Here is a 17154-nt window from a genome sequence, read left to right as displayed (position 1 = left end):
CCCATTTATATGTACCTAATGCGCCCGGACAACGAAAAGCAGTTTTAGCCACATCATCTTCAGCAATGAAAATTTGGTTATATCCAGAATAATCGTCCATGAAACTAAGTATTTCATTTCCTGCTGCAGAATCGATTAACATATCTGCGATAGGCATAAAATATTCATCTTTTGGAGTAGCATTATTCAAATCTCGAAAATCGATGCATACTCTCAATTTCCCATTCTTCTTCATGACAGGGACAATACTCGACACCCACTCAACATAACATGCAGTTCGAATAAATTTTGCTTTAATCAAGCGTTCTATCTCTTCTTTAATTTTTACATTAATTTCAGGAGCAAAACGTCTTGGAGTTTGTTTCACAGGTCGAGCATTGGGTTTCAATGCTAATCGATGTTCCACTAGTGAACGATTAAGACCAGGAATCTCATGATAATCCCAAGCAAAATAATCTTTAAACTCGTGTAAAAGATTAAAGAGTTCAGTTTGAAAAGGATCAACAAGATCCTTACAAATATATGTAATTCGAACATCATTAAGAGTCCCTAGATTAATTTCCTCCAAGGGATCTTGAGACTCAAACCCTTTATAATAATCATCATCTTTTACTGAATACTTCTCAAAACCCAATGGTTCTAGATCATAAATGCAATCAAAAGTTAAATCAATAGAATCATCAGAAATAGAAGAAACTTGATCAATGATTAAATCAGCATTACTTATATTTTTTACACAATGAGCCTCTGCTATTAAATCGACAGTCCGGCTTGCATCATTATTTTCATTACAAGAAATAGGAAAAATCATAACTAAATTTGACTGAAGATGCTGAATCGAACACATTACAACTAATAACATTACTACCCCTATGTGATTCAACTTCATCAGAAGAATCAACTTTATTCTCTAATAACTGAAAATTATTCAAATAATTATGTAATGTTACCAGGTAGTCAGAAACTTCCTCAACTTGGTCCATAGAGCAGTTTCTCCAAGACCTTCAAGAAAGACAGTCCCAACCAGTCAGCTCAAAGCCTAATTCTGGATAACGTAACTTCACCAAGAGGCCTTCAGAAGATAGATAGCAACCTTCACAATTATAAGAATTTAGTGTCCGATCAACATTCAAAGGCTTTAGTTTAGAATTGTACATCCTGAAATCAATGTGCAGTTGTTCGACATAAAGGTTCGAATCTGCCTTAATGATTTCAGGTTTACCATCTTTTGTCCACAGAAGAACACTCTAATGCACAGCAAAAGGAACTGCACCCACTCCATGGATCCAATCACGCCCCAGCAAAGCATTATAGCTTGCTCTTGATGGAACCACCACAAAAACAGTATTTCGCTCAGACGAGCCAACCTTCACAGTCAGAGTAACCAACCCTCTGGCCGGGGTCGAAGTCCCACTGAAGTCTGTCACAACAATATTTGTAGGGACTAAATCATCAGGATGTTTACCCACTTTTCTTAACATCCTCTCAGGCAACAGACTGATCGCAGCACCACCATCAATCAAGACTTTATTTACCCTTATCCCACTCAAAGTAGTTGTTATATGAAGTGAGCAGAGATGAGACATCTGTTTCTCAGTAGGCTGCAAGAAATAACCAGGCTTATCTTCGATTTGAATAAAGGAAAAGGCTTCTTCGTCCTCTGAATCATAATCTTCATTAGGGTCACCTTCATACTCCCCCAAATATTCAGTTGGAATGATCGAAATCGTCCCTATCATGTCATCATCTCCTTCATCAAAATACTCTTCATCAACATCGACATCTTTACCCTTATCGACTCCTGAAGACTGGGCTACTGCTTTGCCTTTTTCCATTTTTGCAGGCAATGAAATTTCCTTGGGATAAGTCTCTCCATCAGAAGGAAAGATAATTCGAGAATGCACAGAAGATGTTGCCCCCTTGCATACCTCTTTACCTGTTTCTATATGAGGTCTCTTATTTTGATTGAAACTTCTTCTTCCACCTCTTCCTCTTGGAAAATCCCTATCACGACCTCGATAGTAGGAATATTGGTTTCGAGAAGGTGCTCGATTCCTCCATTGTGGATTACGTCGATACAGATGATCACGTCTTTGGAATTCTTGACAATTCCTAATTCATTGAACACCTATGGCTTGGGACCGGTTTAAAGGTGTAGTTACATTTTGCTGAGGGGTCTTTGAGCCGAAACCCTCTATTTGCCGAATCAGCTGCCTCTGGCGAGCTTGCTCTTCTCTATGAGCCAATTCTTTCTTCATCCTTTTCTTTTCAAAGATTGCTGCTGCTTCAGCATCAAAGACAGCATTGCATCGGGGACACAAAGATACATCCCGGTCTTTGATTTTCTGCTGAACCAAAAAATCCAGGAAACCATCCCCTATTCTGGGGTATACAAATCTCACCTGTGACTCAAAATCATCAAGAGTCACATAAAAGTCATAAGACATGCCAACCATGTTCACTCCGAAACAAGGTTCGATATAACTAGCATCAACCTCGAAGGGATCCACATCAACCTTCATTTCTTTCTTGCCATCATGAAATTTCAACCGTCCTTCCATTATCGCTTCTTGAATCAAGTCCCTGAAATGGACACAACTGTTAGTCAAATGACTTGTTGCTTGATGAAATTTACAATAAGGCTTTTCTTTTAAATCTTTCACGGAAAGTAAAGTTCTACCCTCAGGCATAATTAATTGTTTATCTTTAAGCAACACAACGAAAATTTGATCAAATTTTGAAATATCAAAACTATACTTCTTTCCACTTTTTAGTTTTGAATCATTCGAATTTTCACTACTTGGAAGTTTCTTCAGTAAAGAACAAATATATGGAGGACCTTTCGTAAGTTCAGCCAAATCGACTTCTGTTTCAAAATCGAATTCCTCCTCTGAGGACTCCATGGTTACATAAGCAACCTTTTTTTTTCGAGAAAAAAGGTTTACTATTTGACCTTTGCTCATTTCTATACTTTTCTTTCTCTTTTTTCATGAGTTCGGTCTGTCGAACCTTTTCGGCCAAATGGGCCACATTAGGAATATGCACATTGAGCAATTTTCTACACATATAGAATCCTAATCCCATGGTTGCTATTTTCACTATCTCACTTTCGGGTAATGACACATAGCATCTACTTCTAGCATTTTTGAAACGTATTAAATAATCATCAATAGTTTCACCATCTTCACGTTTCAAAGCCACAAGATCAGTAACTGCTACATTCATTTTTCCCCGATAAAACTGAGCGTGAAAAGCAGTTTCTAACTGATTCCATGTTGTGATCGAATTTGGTCTGAGATTCGAAAACTAAGTAAATGCATTTTTCGTCAATGAAGAAGGAAAAAACTTCATTTTCAAATTTTCATCATTAGCTAAGTTCCTAATCTCAACCAAATAACGAGCAACATGTTCAGTAGTTGATTCTCCAACTTCATCAGCAAATTTTGTGACTATCTTTAGATTCTTCACCCCTCTCGGCACTTCAGCCATCTGAACAACTTGGGAAAAAGCGGACACAAAATGTAGTTGATTCATAAAACCAACATTCAGACCGACTCTATTCAACACTTCCTCCACAATTCTGGTGATTTGATAACGTTCACCGCCATGATTATTACGTAATCTGGCTAAAAAAATCATCAGCATTTTTATTCAGGGGAACTACATGAAGAATCTCTCTATTAATAACAACATTTTCATTTTGAAAAACATTTTCAAACCCCTTATTATTTCCCCTAGCATAATGCCTTTCACCCTCATCATAATCAACAATTCGAGCAATTCGTTCAACTTGTCGAGCGAGGCATTCGAATTTTGATTCATGATCAGCCATCATAGGATTCAGAATTGTAGTCATTTGTTGAGTCAATAAGTTAACTAAGTCATGATGACTTTCCTCTACTTGTTGACGATATATTGCCATTGAATTCGCAGCATTCGAAGTAGAGTCCACATTATAATCTCAAGAATACTCAAAATTTTGCTGTGGATTTTGAGAATTGTTTACTCAATTTGCATTCCCAAAGCGGATAGGTAGAATAAAACCACCCGCCGGTGGGGTATAACCAGGGGGAAGACCATAAGGAGGACAACCAGCGGTTAATGGAGGTTGATATGGGGGTTACAGGGCCACGTGGACAAATATTACGTCCACCATTTCTAGTCTGAACAATCGTAACTGCTATACTTTCAGTTCCAATCGCACCCTCCGAACGTGATGACATGTCGGCTTGTTGCATGGACACTAGTATACAATCACTAGTGGATGAACCACCATTCACATTTGATAATTCATCAGCCATGTGAATAATCTTTCTATTTCGCAATCGCATACACTGAAAAACACTGGAAAAAATATTAGTTTGACACACTTCGATTTAAAATTGTCCCACCGGGCGTGCCAATTTGTTTTGTCGATTTTTAGCAAATCGATGGTGGTTCGATATCTAATGATCTGGGAGCAAAACCTACTCCTCTTTGCAGGTACCAGTTTTCTACAAGTGCATCAAAGTGTTTTCAATTAGATGGGATTTGGAAATAAAGATAAAGTAAATCATGTAATTTAAGATCAAAGATGACAAAACAAATTTTCAAAAAGAAAAATTTACTGGAATTGGAAAGGTTGCATTGAAACCTAAATAAAGCAACAAAGGTGCCTTCGACTGAATCAAAGGGCTTTGACTTGAAAAATAGAAATGATGAAATGTAAATTGAACAAAGAAATTAAAGATTGCTTGAATGATAAATTTACTTGAAAAAATAAAGTTTACAGAAAATGTAAATGAGAAATTTAAAATGTGGAAGAAACTCTACAGAAATTAAACTCGAATGCAGACTCAGAAATTCGCTGGGGATGTGAGTGTGCTTGAGTGTTTTTTGAAGTGAAATTCCAACCCCAATTTTCTAAGACATCTTAGTATTTATAATCTACCTTTAGTAACTGACAATTAATGATAATTAATTACAATTAAATATGAATTTGAAATTTTGAATGCTTTCTCCTTGATAACTGTTCCCGCCTTTTGATTGTTCGCATTCCCCACAATTTCCTTACGTGATGGAAAACTTCTTAACTTCTCCACTACTACAACTATTCGAATCAATCTTTTTCGAATAACCACTTCAAGTATCCCATTCGATTTGACTCGCTCGATTTATCAGGAAGCCTCGAAATCAAATCTGTGCTAAGAACCTTCACCCAACACTTGCACACATGTCACCGCTTATGCTTTTGACAACTTTATCAATTCGAATAATTCACCCTTATCGAAAATATTTTTCCGATCAACAGTTGCATTACAATCTCTCTCTGATTGGGAGGTTGAGGATTCCCTCCTGCAAGATTGATGATTCCCTTCATATTGAGAGATAATGTCCGGGTTAGCTACTGGACATGTCAGGTCTAGCTGTATAACCGATAGATAAACTAATTGGTCATAGGACAAACATGTATCATTTGCATTTGTGTGCATTATTTGGTTGTGCATCTTGTATTTGGTTTGTCTAATTGAATAATTGTACCTCTATGCTCATTGAACTAATTGCCTTAACTATCCTCTCTGTTTGTGTATTCTTTATATTATTTTTTCTAGGTTTGAACAATTGAAAGATCCCTCATGCTAGCAATGGTGACGCTGAGGGTTGTTCCTGATGTGGCACTGGTTGTAATTGTTCCCTGATTGTAATTGTCTTATACCGTTTGATGCCAGTATTAATTTTGTTTTGAGATTGATTTTTGATGGTGATCTGATTTGAGTTGGATCGGAGGTCGTGTTTTGACTTGATTTGAGCCGGAGGCCGAGTTGGTTTGATTTGGACCGGAGGCTGTAATGAGATTTGATTATATGTTTGGTCGGAGACCGTAACTGATTAGGTTATGAGATATTAATTGAGCTTTGAAATTCTTATAACTAAAGAAGTGAACTTTGAATAATAAATTATTAATGTTTTGAATAGGTTCAGAAGACAAGCGATAATCACTGTAGTTAAAATCAAATCTTTTATTTATACGTATCCTCTTATGACAATTCTTAAAAATCTCTTATTGAGAACCCTGTAAAGGACGATGTTCTCACCCCCTACAGATTTTTCTTTTCAGGAAGGACGAAGAGTTTAAGGAATTTTTTTCCGCATCTGACTGCGTTCTATATTATTGTATACATATTAGTTATAGTTTTTCCTCGTCTTTATTATTATATTTTTGTAAGAGAGATAGGAGTTGTAATGATGTGTATGGGGATTGTGTATGATGCATATTTGTAAATTATTTGTATAAAAAATTTTGTATATATATATGTATATTTGTAAAAAAAAATATTTTCGATTTTTTTTTAAAAAAAACAACAACACCACTTAGAATTAAAAACTCTCATTTTATTATTAAGTATAAAAAAATCGTCGTAATATTCTAACTATCAAAGCAACGCAGCCAGAAGCCTAACATTTTAGTAAAATGTTACCAGACACGGCTTCTTGCTACGACAGAGAATGATCACCGTTTGGAGGCAGCCTAACAACGTAAATGGGAGTAGAAGAGAAAGCAGAGGATTGTGCTGTTTTTTTTTTTTTTTTTCAAATTTACGACTAACAGTAAAAAGTGAGAATAAAATTAGGTTTCGATAAGAATGTGAGATGTTTTTATGTTACTGAATTTTTTATTATTGTTCACACCAAAATTGGCTGATACCTTAATTGATTTTCTATATTTTTCTGCATTTTCATTACGCAACCAAGCTACATCTCCAAATTGTTTTTGCTCTATTTCATGAAAGTGTTCAGTCCTTTTGAGAGAGATCAACATATGCTGAATCAAAACGGAAGGAAAATCCAAGACAAACAAAGATGAACCACTCTTGCTAGCAAGTGAGATTAGAGTGCGACAGAAATGACAATGACAAAGACACATGTGTATTTTTGAAGCACAAGCAGAGACCTCACCATTCACCAACAAAATTCCATAGCCACTGTTATCTTCACCAACACCACAATTCATGCAAAGCTATTATCCCTTCGACTTTTCAATATTAATCCGTTTCCTACATTTTCCTCTTTTTTTCAGTGGCTCTGCTTCTGCCAAAGCGTTTAACTAACTGCCACTGCCACATACTTCTTTTTTTCCGCATCAGACAAAATAATATTAATAAAAAAAATAACACCTTACAATATTGATTTGTCAGACACGTATAACATTGAGAACGAGTTTTGTATTTGACACTTAGCACTTTCACACTAAAGCGTGGGTGGTATCTACGCTTAGACTCGTTTATTCTTCTTCTTCTCAGTCCACAAACTCTCTTCGGTTCCCCAAAGTGAAGCTTCATAGTTCATACCACTTTTTACAGGTATTACTTCTATCGATTCCGATCTTTCTACACTACCCACTTGCAATTACAAGTTAAAAATTGAATCTTTTTCCTTTTGGATTAACTGGGTTTGTGTCACTTGAAATGATACTTGATTCCATTATCCTAATTCTTCTTATTCTTGTGTTTAACTGGGTTTTCTTTGAATGATTGATAGTATGTTATTATTGTTATGTATCTTACCGTTGTCCACTGGCCTCTGTAGTTCCTTTGTAATCATTCAATTTTATATTTTATATGTTCAGAATTTCCAATGTCATTTTCACAAATTGGACGTGGGATCCTTTTTTTTTTTTTCTCTCTTTTGGGCAAATTTGTTGACGCTGCATTTGACGATGTGTGTTCCATGTGGCATATTGGATGAATAAATGAGTTATTATATCATAAATTAGAACCATGATAATGATATATCTGTGAATGATTCTATTAACTTGTTTCATCTAACTATTAAGCATTTTTCTTTGATGAAGTTATGGCCAAGAAACCGAGGTCTAGTAAGTAATAATATTGGGGCTCTATTGTTTGCTTTTCAACATTTTCTTCACTGGTTAGCTTGAGGTCTGTTATTCTAGAATCAATTTAGAGTGCAGTGGCCACTACCGGCATCACTTTAATTTGTTCGAAATACGAAAATTAAAATAATTTCATATGTATCATAATACTGTATTTTTTGTGCTGCTTAATTCCAAGAATCATGGAGTTTCTCAGTCTTTTTCTTTTTCGTTATATGAGCTACCCTGGTAGATAAATGGTTTAATTTGTTGATAATTTTTTTTTAATTGTTATTGTTATTATTATGCAGATATATCTGTAAGAAGTTTTCTGCTTCACCATGCCACCAAAGCCCTTAGACTATGAGTCTATAAATGAAAACGTGAAGAAGAGTCAATATGCTGTCAGAGGTGAATTATACCTTCGAGCTTCTGAGCTTCAGAAGGAGGGCAAAAAGGTAAAATAGGATTTCTTGTCCAGCCTATGTATGGAGACTGTTATTTGTTTGCCTTGGATTAAGCTTAATTAAGCTCCTTTTAAAAAATAGCTTAAACAATAAATGCTTATATTGAAAGTAGCTTATAAATAAGTTATTGTGTGTTTGGTTTTTTTAGTTCTAAAAGTGCTTATTTTAAAAGAAATGTGATAAAAAAAATTTTATTATGAGAGAAGTTATTTTTTTTAACTTTTCTATAAGCACTTAAATAGTTTCTTAGAAAGCTACAATTTGGTTTTGAAAACTGCACCAGACATTAAGACTACCACTTTTCATAAGTCAAAAGCTCAAAAAAGTAACTTTTGAAGCTTCCCAAACGGGCCCTCAATGGTTGGAGAAGGAGAAATTGTCCATGATCATCGAATTCATTTCATCAAACTTGTTTTCGATTTGACAGTATAAAGGAATATATTGTTTCCTACAGGATGAATACATTCTATTAAGTAAGACAATAAATTCTGCTTTAGCATCTTGTTCAGGTATCCTGATATGTTTTAGATGTATACATAAGTGTGAGCAAGTTTGATAATATGCAGTTGTTTCATACATGTTGTCCTTCTTGAAGCTATATGACATGTCTTACCTGCGCCAAGTTGGCAATCGTTCATGTTTGTAGAACTTTTTGAAATTAAATCAGTTTATATATGTGCAAATCAATTCTGAACCGTGAGAGTATATGGTTTTCACAATTATCAATACCTTAGTTATGATTACTGATTACTTTCTTTGTAGCAAAGTTGGTTGCTCAAAAGATATTTGGATTCATGTAATATTTATACTGACTTATTTTCAATCGATGACAGATTATATTCACCAATGTTGGCAACCCACATGCTTTGGGACAGAAACCACTGAGCTTCCCCCGCCAGGTTCAGCATAACTATCATAATTCTACTTTTAACTGATCCAATGCGAAGGGTAAGCTATTTTTAACTGTTGATTATGCTAAACATCTGAAATTTTTCTATTGCAGGTGGTTGCTTTGTGCCAGGCACCATTCCTACTTGATGATCCTAATGTTGGTCTGTTATTCCCTGCTGATGCAATTGCAAAAGCCAAACATTATCTGTCAATGACTGGCGGTGGTTTAGGTATTGATATGTAAACCAACTTAAATGAACAATTTGTTTCGTTTTTGATGTAATGCTTTGCATCTTATGTTATGATACCATTGATTATTTAAGCATTTGCTATAGAAAGCTTAAACTGTAAGCTAGTGCCTGGAACTAAAGACTACATTGCTGAAACAATGCCACCAACCAGCTGAAATCTCTTTAATTGCTTTTTTAAGGAACCTTTTGCCAATGGGATTTCCTTTATAAATAAAGCTCAAACTGTACTAATTGCTTCCAATAGTCTTAGAAAGTTTTCAGAACTAGCAGGCACTCCTTATCTTGCAGATATTTATTGCTGTTTTGACATTCTAATTTACACATCTTACTATTATAATTTGGTGTTCACCTATTCATCTCATTATAACAGAGGAGTAAAGATTTTTCTATTTATTAGAATCTCCAGTAATTGACTGCCGTAATGGTATATTTTAGGTGCTTACAGCGACTCCCGCGGCATTCCAGGAGTACGGAAGGAAGTGGCAGAGTTCATACAAAGGCGTGATGGTTACCCCAGGTATTTATTTATCCTCCATACTTTTACTCAGCCATTTGTTATCCTGCCTTTCGTCATGGTAAGGCTTTAAAGCTAAATTTCGAAGTCGATTAATGAAGATGTTAATTGTTGTTGCTCCATTCACAGTGATCCAGAGCTTATTTATCTCACTGATGGTGCTAGCAAGGGTGTGATGCAGATCTTACAAACTATAATTGGAGGTCAAGGGGATGGGGTAATACAGTCTTTTTATCATTTTATTACTTCAGATATCTATATCCATTGCCATTTTTTTAGTATTGCCTAACACTTCCTATTGCCAGATTTTGGTTCCAGTCCCACAATACCCGCTCTACTCCGCAACAATTGCTCTCCTTGGTGGTTCTCTTGTTCCATACTACCTAGAAGAGACTGCAAACTGGGGTCTAGATATCAATGAACTTCGTCAGTCGGTTAACCAGGCTCGCTATAAAGGAATAACTGTAAGTGTCCTGGCGTTTCTAATGTGGTATTTTCCGCTGTTTCTAGAATCTAGATTAAACTCATAATGAATCCAGAAGCTCATAGGCTTGAATGAAGAGGATAGTAAACAATCTAAAGAGAATGAACCTTCTTGAACTGAAACTGTATTTTGTCGATACTTTTCTTGTTCCTGTCCCTTGTTATGGTGACAACCACCACTAACTTGGCTGGTTGCCTCATCCAACGGATGAATGAAAAAGAATCTTCCTGGATGTAGTTATAATAGGAAGATTCTTTTTGTGCCAGAGATGGAATAATCTATGATGAATTAGTAGCTGCTATATTGATTAAAACTCAGCGTCTTTCTGATAAGTTCTTTATCATTTGTCAAAATCTCATATCCATTGTTCTTTGACGGAAGCAACAAAATTATGATACTTTGAAATTTGATCAGGTTAAAGCAATGGTGATCATAAATCCTGGAAATCCTACTGGACAATGCCTTAGTGAAGCTAATCTAAGAGAGGTTTTGCAATTTTGTTTTGAAGAAAATTTAGTCTTGCTTGGAGATGAGGTTTACCAGCAGAATATATATCAGGATGAACGACCCTTCGTTAGTGCCAAAAAGGTATACTTTGCTGTTTGCTGTTCCTCTGATCTAATGTTTTTGCATCAATCGTTAACTTGATCTAACCTTAATATTTCTTTACATAATAAGGTTCTGATGGACATAGGCCCTCCTTTAAGCAAGGAAGTCCAGCTTATTTCTTTTCACACTGTGTCTAAAGGATATTGGGGTGAATGTGGACAGCGTGGAGGATATTTCGAAATGACCAACATTCCTCCCGAGGTTTGTCTATTATATTAAACATTACTACATTTCCTTGAAGTATTTGAGTTTCAAGCTTGGATTCTACCAAATTTGGGATATGTATATCAAGATATCATTGTTAAAATATGATATTGCTACATCACTGATGATTTACTATGATTATCACTCTTTGTTGCAGACAGTTGATCAGATCTATAAAGTTGCATCGATATCACTCAGTCCTAATGTTCCAGCACAAATATTTGTGAGTGCTGAATATTTTTGTGATATTTTAATTTGGACTCCATATTTCTTTCTGTAATAGTTGACTATTGAATATCCATCTCCTTTCCCTCTCACTGCAGATGGGGCTTATGGTCAATCCACCTAAACCAGGAGATATTTCTTATGACCAATTTGTTAGGGAAAGGTAATATTGGCAAGAATAATCCGCTAAATATTAAATTTCTATGTAGTGAATTGACAAATATCTATGATATGCAGCAAAGGAATACTCGAATCGTTGAGGAGAAGAGCAAGGATCATGACTGATGGATTCAACAGCTGCAGAAATGTTGTTTGTAATTTCACAGAAGGTATAAATGATAGTGTTCCTTGTTGCATGTTTCTTCTTCAACCTATGGTTGTCTTAGCTTATTAGTAATGCGAGGAGTTTTGGTCAGGTGCAATGTATTCATTCCCTCAAATTCGGTTGCCGCCAAGAGCTATAGAGGCTGCTAAACAGGCTGGAAAGGTTCCAGATGTGTTCTACTGTCTAAAGCTTTTGGAAGCCACTGGCATATCCACTGTTCCTGGTTCAGGATTTGGACAGAAAGAAGGGTACATAACATATCCATTATTTTTTCTCGTATTCATCCCTTATTTAGAATTAATTCCAATTTTTAGGAAGTGATCCTACATGCCTACTCTGTATTGCTGTTATGCATTGAAAAAATTGATGGGAATTGATCCATTCATGTAAATATCTCACATGACTTTTACCATTGATGAGGAAGGTGAGGCCTAGTATAGGACCCATGGAATCTAATCGATCGCGAACTTTAATAAATGATCCTATCATGTAAAATTTTCATATCAGAGGATCCGTTTATGAGTTCACTAGGAAAGGCATACACAATCATTTTTCCATGATCATGAATGAAAATTAATGGAGCAACTCTTTCTAGGTTTATTATGTGGTAATATTGGGGTTTAATCAAACGCATTCAATTTTAAAGTATTTTACGCAAACATTCAATTATGTATCAATTATGTATTGCTACGTCAGTAGAACTAGCTACGAACTATTTTAAAAGTTTAGAAATACATGCATTTGATTGAATGAACTGATAAATATGGACACAGAAAATACCTGTTACCAATGGTTTCCTATTTTTATTTTCTAATGCTTTATTTGTGCCAAACATTTTTTGCATATAGGGTCTTCCATTTGAGGACAACCATTTTACCTGCTGAGGAAGACATGCCTGCTATTATGGATAGTTTCAAGAAGTTCAATGATGATTTCATGGAGCAATATGAAGATCATAGAGGTTACTCACGGATGTAAACAAATCCTGGGGTGGAAAAGAAAAAGGTTGCATTATACTCTCATTGCACATTTTTAAAGCAGTTCAGTCTCTCTTAAAAAGCATGAACTCCTCTTAATGAGGCTTCTACTTGTGAACCTTATACCTTCTTCTATATCATTCTGAACTGCTAATCTTTATTTCATGTATATTTAATCTTCCTTGTATCTTTACTATGTTGTGACAATACAATCATCTTGAATTTCATATACTTCTATATTAATTTCTTGTGTCATATAAATATGGTGTGTGTTGGTAGAGGAAGGTTCTTTTGGAATAGAAAATTCTATGAAATTGCTTTTTCTTCTCTTTTCTTTTTTGGCCCCCTCCTCTATCATGTTGTTAATATAATTAATTGCGGCATAAAATGAAATATTCCTGGACAATAAATGTGACAAATGAGAATGACAACTACACATACCTTTTCCTTTGACTTCAAGTCTTCAGTAAAATTATTTGATAAAGAAAACAAAAAAGTAAAACTGTAAAGTTCTTTTTCTTGGTTGGTTACTTAGTTATGATTAAAGATATTCTTGGAAAGTGTTAAGATTAAAGATATTCTCTAATAATTGCCTCTCCTATATTTCAAATACCAAAATTTTTCACATATAAGAAATTAAAGCACTTCTTGAATGGTAGTTGCATTCTCAAACTATCTAAAGGCCTTGTTGGCACAAAATCTGGTACTGTTCCATGACTTATACATAATGGAATAATTGGTACAACAATGACAGTTGCAAAATATGTGCAACGGGATATAATTTATTAACTTTTGTATTCTTTTGAAATTGGATAGTATTATTACTTCAAACTCTCAGGATATTTCTTCACATTGTTATTCCAGAAATGGATTAATTGGCATAGACATAGGCCTTTCTTTACTAGGTTGTAAAGCCATGGGAATCAAGATTTAAAGCTATTATTAAGATAAGATATGGAATATAATATGGGACATTTTAAAAGTTACTTTAAGCTTTTTTCGATTCTTTTTGCTCCATTTTATTCATATACACTTTGGTTTATGGTAAATTCTATGATGCCTATAATTTGGTGTTTAATTTTTTTCTAGCTTATTTTTTATGACAAATTTTAAATATTTAATAATTATTTATTTTTATATTTTAAAATCAAATATTAATTTTTAACTTTTTTTAGTAAATTAGACAAACACTTTTAAATATAATAACAATCATCTACTTTGATTTGCTATGAATGCATGTCAAACCAAATTAATTTACCTTGAAACTCATTCCAATTTAAGTTGAACGGGAATACGAACTTATTTCGATGATTTTCATTCAATTCTCATATTGTAGTATATGACTATTGTTTATTTATGAAAAAGTCGTCTAAAGAAGAGTTATACTGTTTATCATTTGAAATCCGAGACTTAAATCTTTTCACCAAATATTTGCTTCAAACAAAAAAAATCGTGAGTCTACATTAAAATTTAAAACCCTTATTCGATTGTTTAAATCGTTTCAAAATTGTTCTTTAGCATTGTAAGATATCAGGCCTGAGCTTGAAGGAGGAGAGTAGTATAACAACCAGATTTTTAACAACGGATTTCTTAACCTCTATATATTAGGATTGGTAAAATTTGAATGACGCAGTTAAATTTAGTTTGATGAACTGATTATGAATATACAAAAAAAAATAATATTTTATAGTAATAATAATAATTTATTTAATAATAATATTTTTAAATAATAATATTTTAATATATTAATATTTTATTAATTTATTTTGATGATTCACTCTAAATATTTTATTAATTATTAAAAATTTATTAAAATTTTATTAAACATAAAAACATAAGGAATTTTATTAAAATTTAAGAAAAGAAATAAGAAAAAAATCTTAAAAATTGCTTAAGATGACGTATCATCAACAAATAATCCCGATCTTATTAATAATTTCCAAGTTTTTACTCATTTTTTTCCCTTCAAATGGAGCACTAGCGGCTCAGTAATACTGTATGATCATGCAGAGAGGTGATGGATGATATCATGCATTTTGACAACATTCAGCTTGATCCGAGTTTTGATGACCTAGAGTGTTATTCCCTCGTCTTTGTAGTTTAGAGAGATTAGGAGATATCATATATATATATATATATATATATATATATATATATATATATATATGTAAATAGTTAATAGCTATCTACTCCTAGTTATGTTAATCAACATGCGATGTATGTATATGAAAGTTCTGATTCTACTTCATCTGTTATTATCTGTGATTTTATCTTTGAATATTTCTGCTTATCGAACGAAAAAATTAAAAAAAAAATTTGGCAAAATAACTGCACTTTAATACCAAAACAGACTCATATAATAAATATTAGTTATTAAATAGGAAAGTAAGTTAGTAACGCCTAACTTCTAGTGTGACCATGACTTGCTAGAAATTGGGTCGGTACAATTTGATGAGCAATTCGTCATTAGGGTTGCGTTTGTTTACAGAGACAGAACACTGAGACAGGGACACAGAGATACATGATCGTGTTTGGCAGAGGAGACATGGACAGAGACAATGTATCCAGAGACACTGAATTAGTGTATTTTGTGTCCATCCTGACAAGAAGGACATGGAGACACTAATAAGAGACACAACTTATTTTTTATTTTTTCTTTCATTATTTTTGTTAATTTTTCATAATTATATTTTTTTATTATTATATTTTTCATCTCAAATTTTTTGAATGAAAAAAAATGAGAATAAATTGAATTTTCATAATTTGTTCTAGCTTATCACCAAATAGAATACAAGAACACAAAATTTTGTGTCTCTGTCCATCAATGTCTTGTCCTGTCCTATTCTCAGTATCTTGTCATGTCTTGTTCTCGAAAACAAACGCAGCCTAGTAGAACTTGGGGAACGGACAAAATCATGTTTCACTTCATGCCCTGCTTGCGTGTCCTATACTGTTAGGGTATCTTTGAGAAACATTTGGCATGAATGACTATAACCGCTCATTTTAAGAATGTTTATACTTGACTTGAGATATTAAGACTGTTCATCTTAATGTTGATTGTTTGGTACGGATAAGACCTTAATGACTGCGAATAGGCATAATTTAATCGAGTATCGAAACGACAAATCGGTATGAGGCACATCTATTTTCATAACTGTTATGATCACCATGGCTATTGCTATGTGAGATATGGTTGCTGTACGAAACGAACTCTTCTCTTCATTAAGATGGTTCAAAGGAAATATATCGCTTGAAGATGGATCTTTCGCAACTTCTTGCACGTAACTAAAATTTTGAGGACAAATTTTTTTTTAAAGAGAATAGATTATAATAACCCAGATCTTTAACAATGGAATTCTTGAGCTTTATATGTTAGGATTTGCAAAATCTGAGTAATGCGGTCAGATTTAGTTTGATAAGATGATTTTGAATATGCAGAAAAATAAATAATAATATTTTATGATAATAATAATAATATTTTAGTATATTAATAATTTATTATAATGATATTTTATTAATGTATTTTGATAATTCACCCTTATAACTCCTATAGTTTTTTATTTTCAGCCACATCCTGCTTTCCTTTTTTTCTTCGTATATAATCTCAAACTATTTCTTCCTTTTTTTTTTTCATACGTGATGATAAGAAAAAGAATAAAAGATAAAAGTTGAAGATCGATAGACGATAAATTTTATGAGATTCGACCGTTTAATTCTAAAATTCCAAAAAATATTTTAAATCGATTAAAGCATTCGTTTCTTCCTCTTTTCTACAACTGTATTAGTTTCGATAAGGTAAGAATTTTCTTTTTGAACTTACGATTCGTTTATCTTGTATATGGTGGTTTAAATATTGCTTTGATTAAAATTAAAAAAAACGTAAGTTAAAGATCATGGGAAGAATCGGTTTTTGTAAACTAACTTCGAGAGGTAAGATTTGATAAATTAAACATAAATAAGTTGTATTTTATTATTTGATTCCTGATTGAATTTTGTTTTTAAATACATGAAACCGTATTTATTTGATGTTGTAATATTTTTTAAAAAGCACAAAAAAACATGAGCGTTGGGCTTGACATCAGGGGCGTCGCCCGTTCCTCTCTGGGACACTTTAGACGCCGGACGCAGCGCTGAGTGCCCAACTAAAGGTGCCGAGCGCTAATAATAAGAAGAAGAAGAAGAAGGAGGAGGAGGAGGAGGAGGAGGCCGGCGTCCAAACTACACACACGAATAATATATAATTATAACATGTAATATAAAAGTACATATATAATATATAACGTATAGTATAATATTATATATAATAATCATTAACATATATATATATATATTGTATATACTATATAATTATTAAT

At 33.6% G+C, this 17154-nt stretch overlaps 1 protein-coding gene across 1 annotated transcript; it reads left to right on the top strand.

Annotated features, from left to right (window-relative positions):
* Positions 1 to 6415: 6415 nt before the first annotated feature.
* LOC112749967 (glutamate--glyoxylate aminotransferase 2) lies at positions 6416 to 13042 on the top strand. Its single transcript, XM_025798423.3, has 14 exons — positions 6416 to 7340; positions 8164 to 8310; positions 9153 to 9218; positions 9323 to 9440; positions 9897 to 9978; positions 10105 to 10192; positions 10281 to 10439; positions 10874 to 11047; positions 11138 to 11269; positions 11430 to 11495; positions 11596 to 11660; positions 11735 to 11826; positions 11914 to 12070; positions 12671 to 13042. Exons 2-14 carry the CDS (start codon positions 8194 to 8196, stop codon positions 12798 to 12800), a joined length of 1446 nt encoding a protein of 481 aa, XP_025654208.1. The 5' UTR covers positions 6416 to 7340; positions 8164 to 8193; the 3' UTR covers positions 12801 to 13042.
* Positions 13043 to 17154: the final 4112 nt, after the last annotated feature.

The sequence above is a fragment of the Arachis hypogaea genome, chromosome 15, assembly GCF_003086295.3.
Source record: "Arachis hypogaea cultivar Tifrunner chromosome 15, arahy.Tifrunner.gnm2.J5K5, whole genome shotgun sequence".
NCBI classification, from domain to species: Eukaryota; Viridiplantae; Streptophyta; class Magnoliopsida; order Fabales; family Fabaceae; genus Arachis; species Arachis hypogaea.
Note: the sequence above shows the minus strand (reverse complement) of the source record. Positions and strands in the feature narration are given on the sequence as shown.

Bases quoted from the DNA above. Each gene is read 5' to 3' on its own strand.
- LOC112749967 (XM_025798423.3), top strand. From the start codon at position 8,194: ATGCCACCAAAGCCCTTAGACTATGAGTCTATAAATGAAAACGTGAAG. The intron at 9,979-10,104 runs GTATTTATTTAT...CTCCATTCACAG, and splicing joins AGGCGTGATGGTTACCCCAG to TGATCCAGAGCTTATTTATC. The intron at 11,496-11,595 runs GTGAGTGCTGAA...CTCTCACTGCAG, and splicing joins ATGTTCCAGCACAAATATTT to ATGGGGCTTATGGTCAATCC.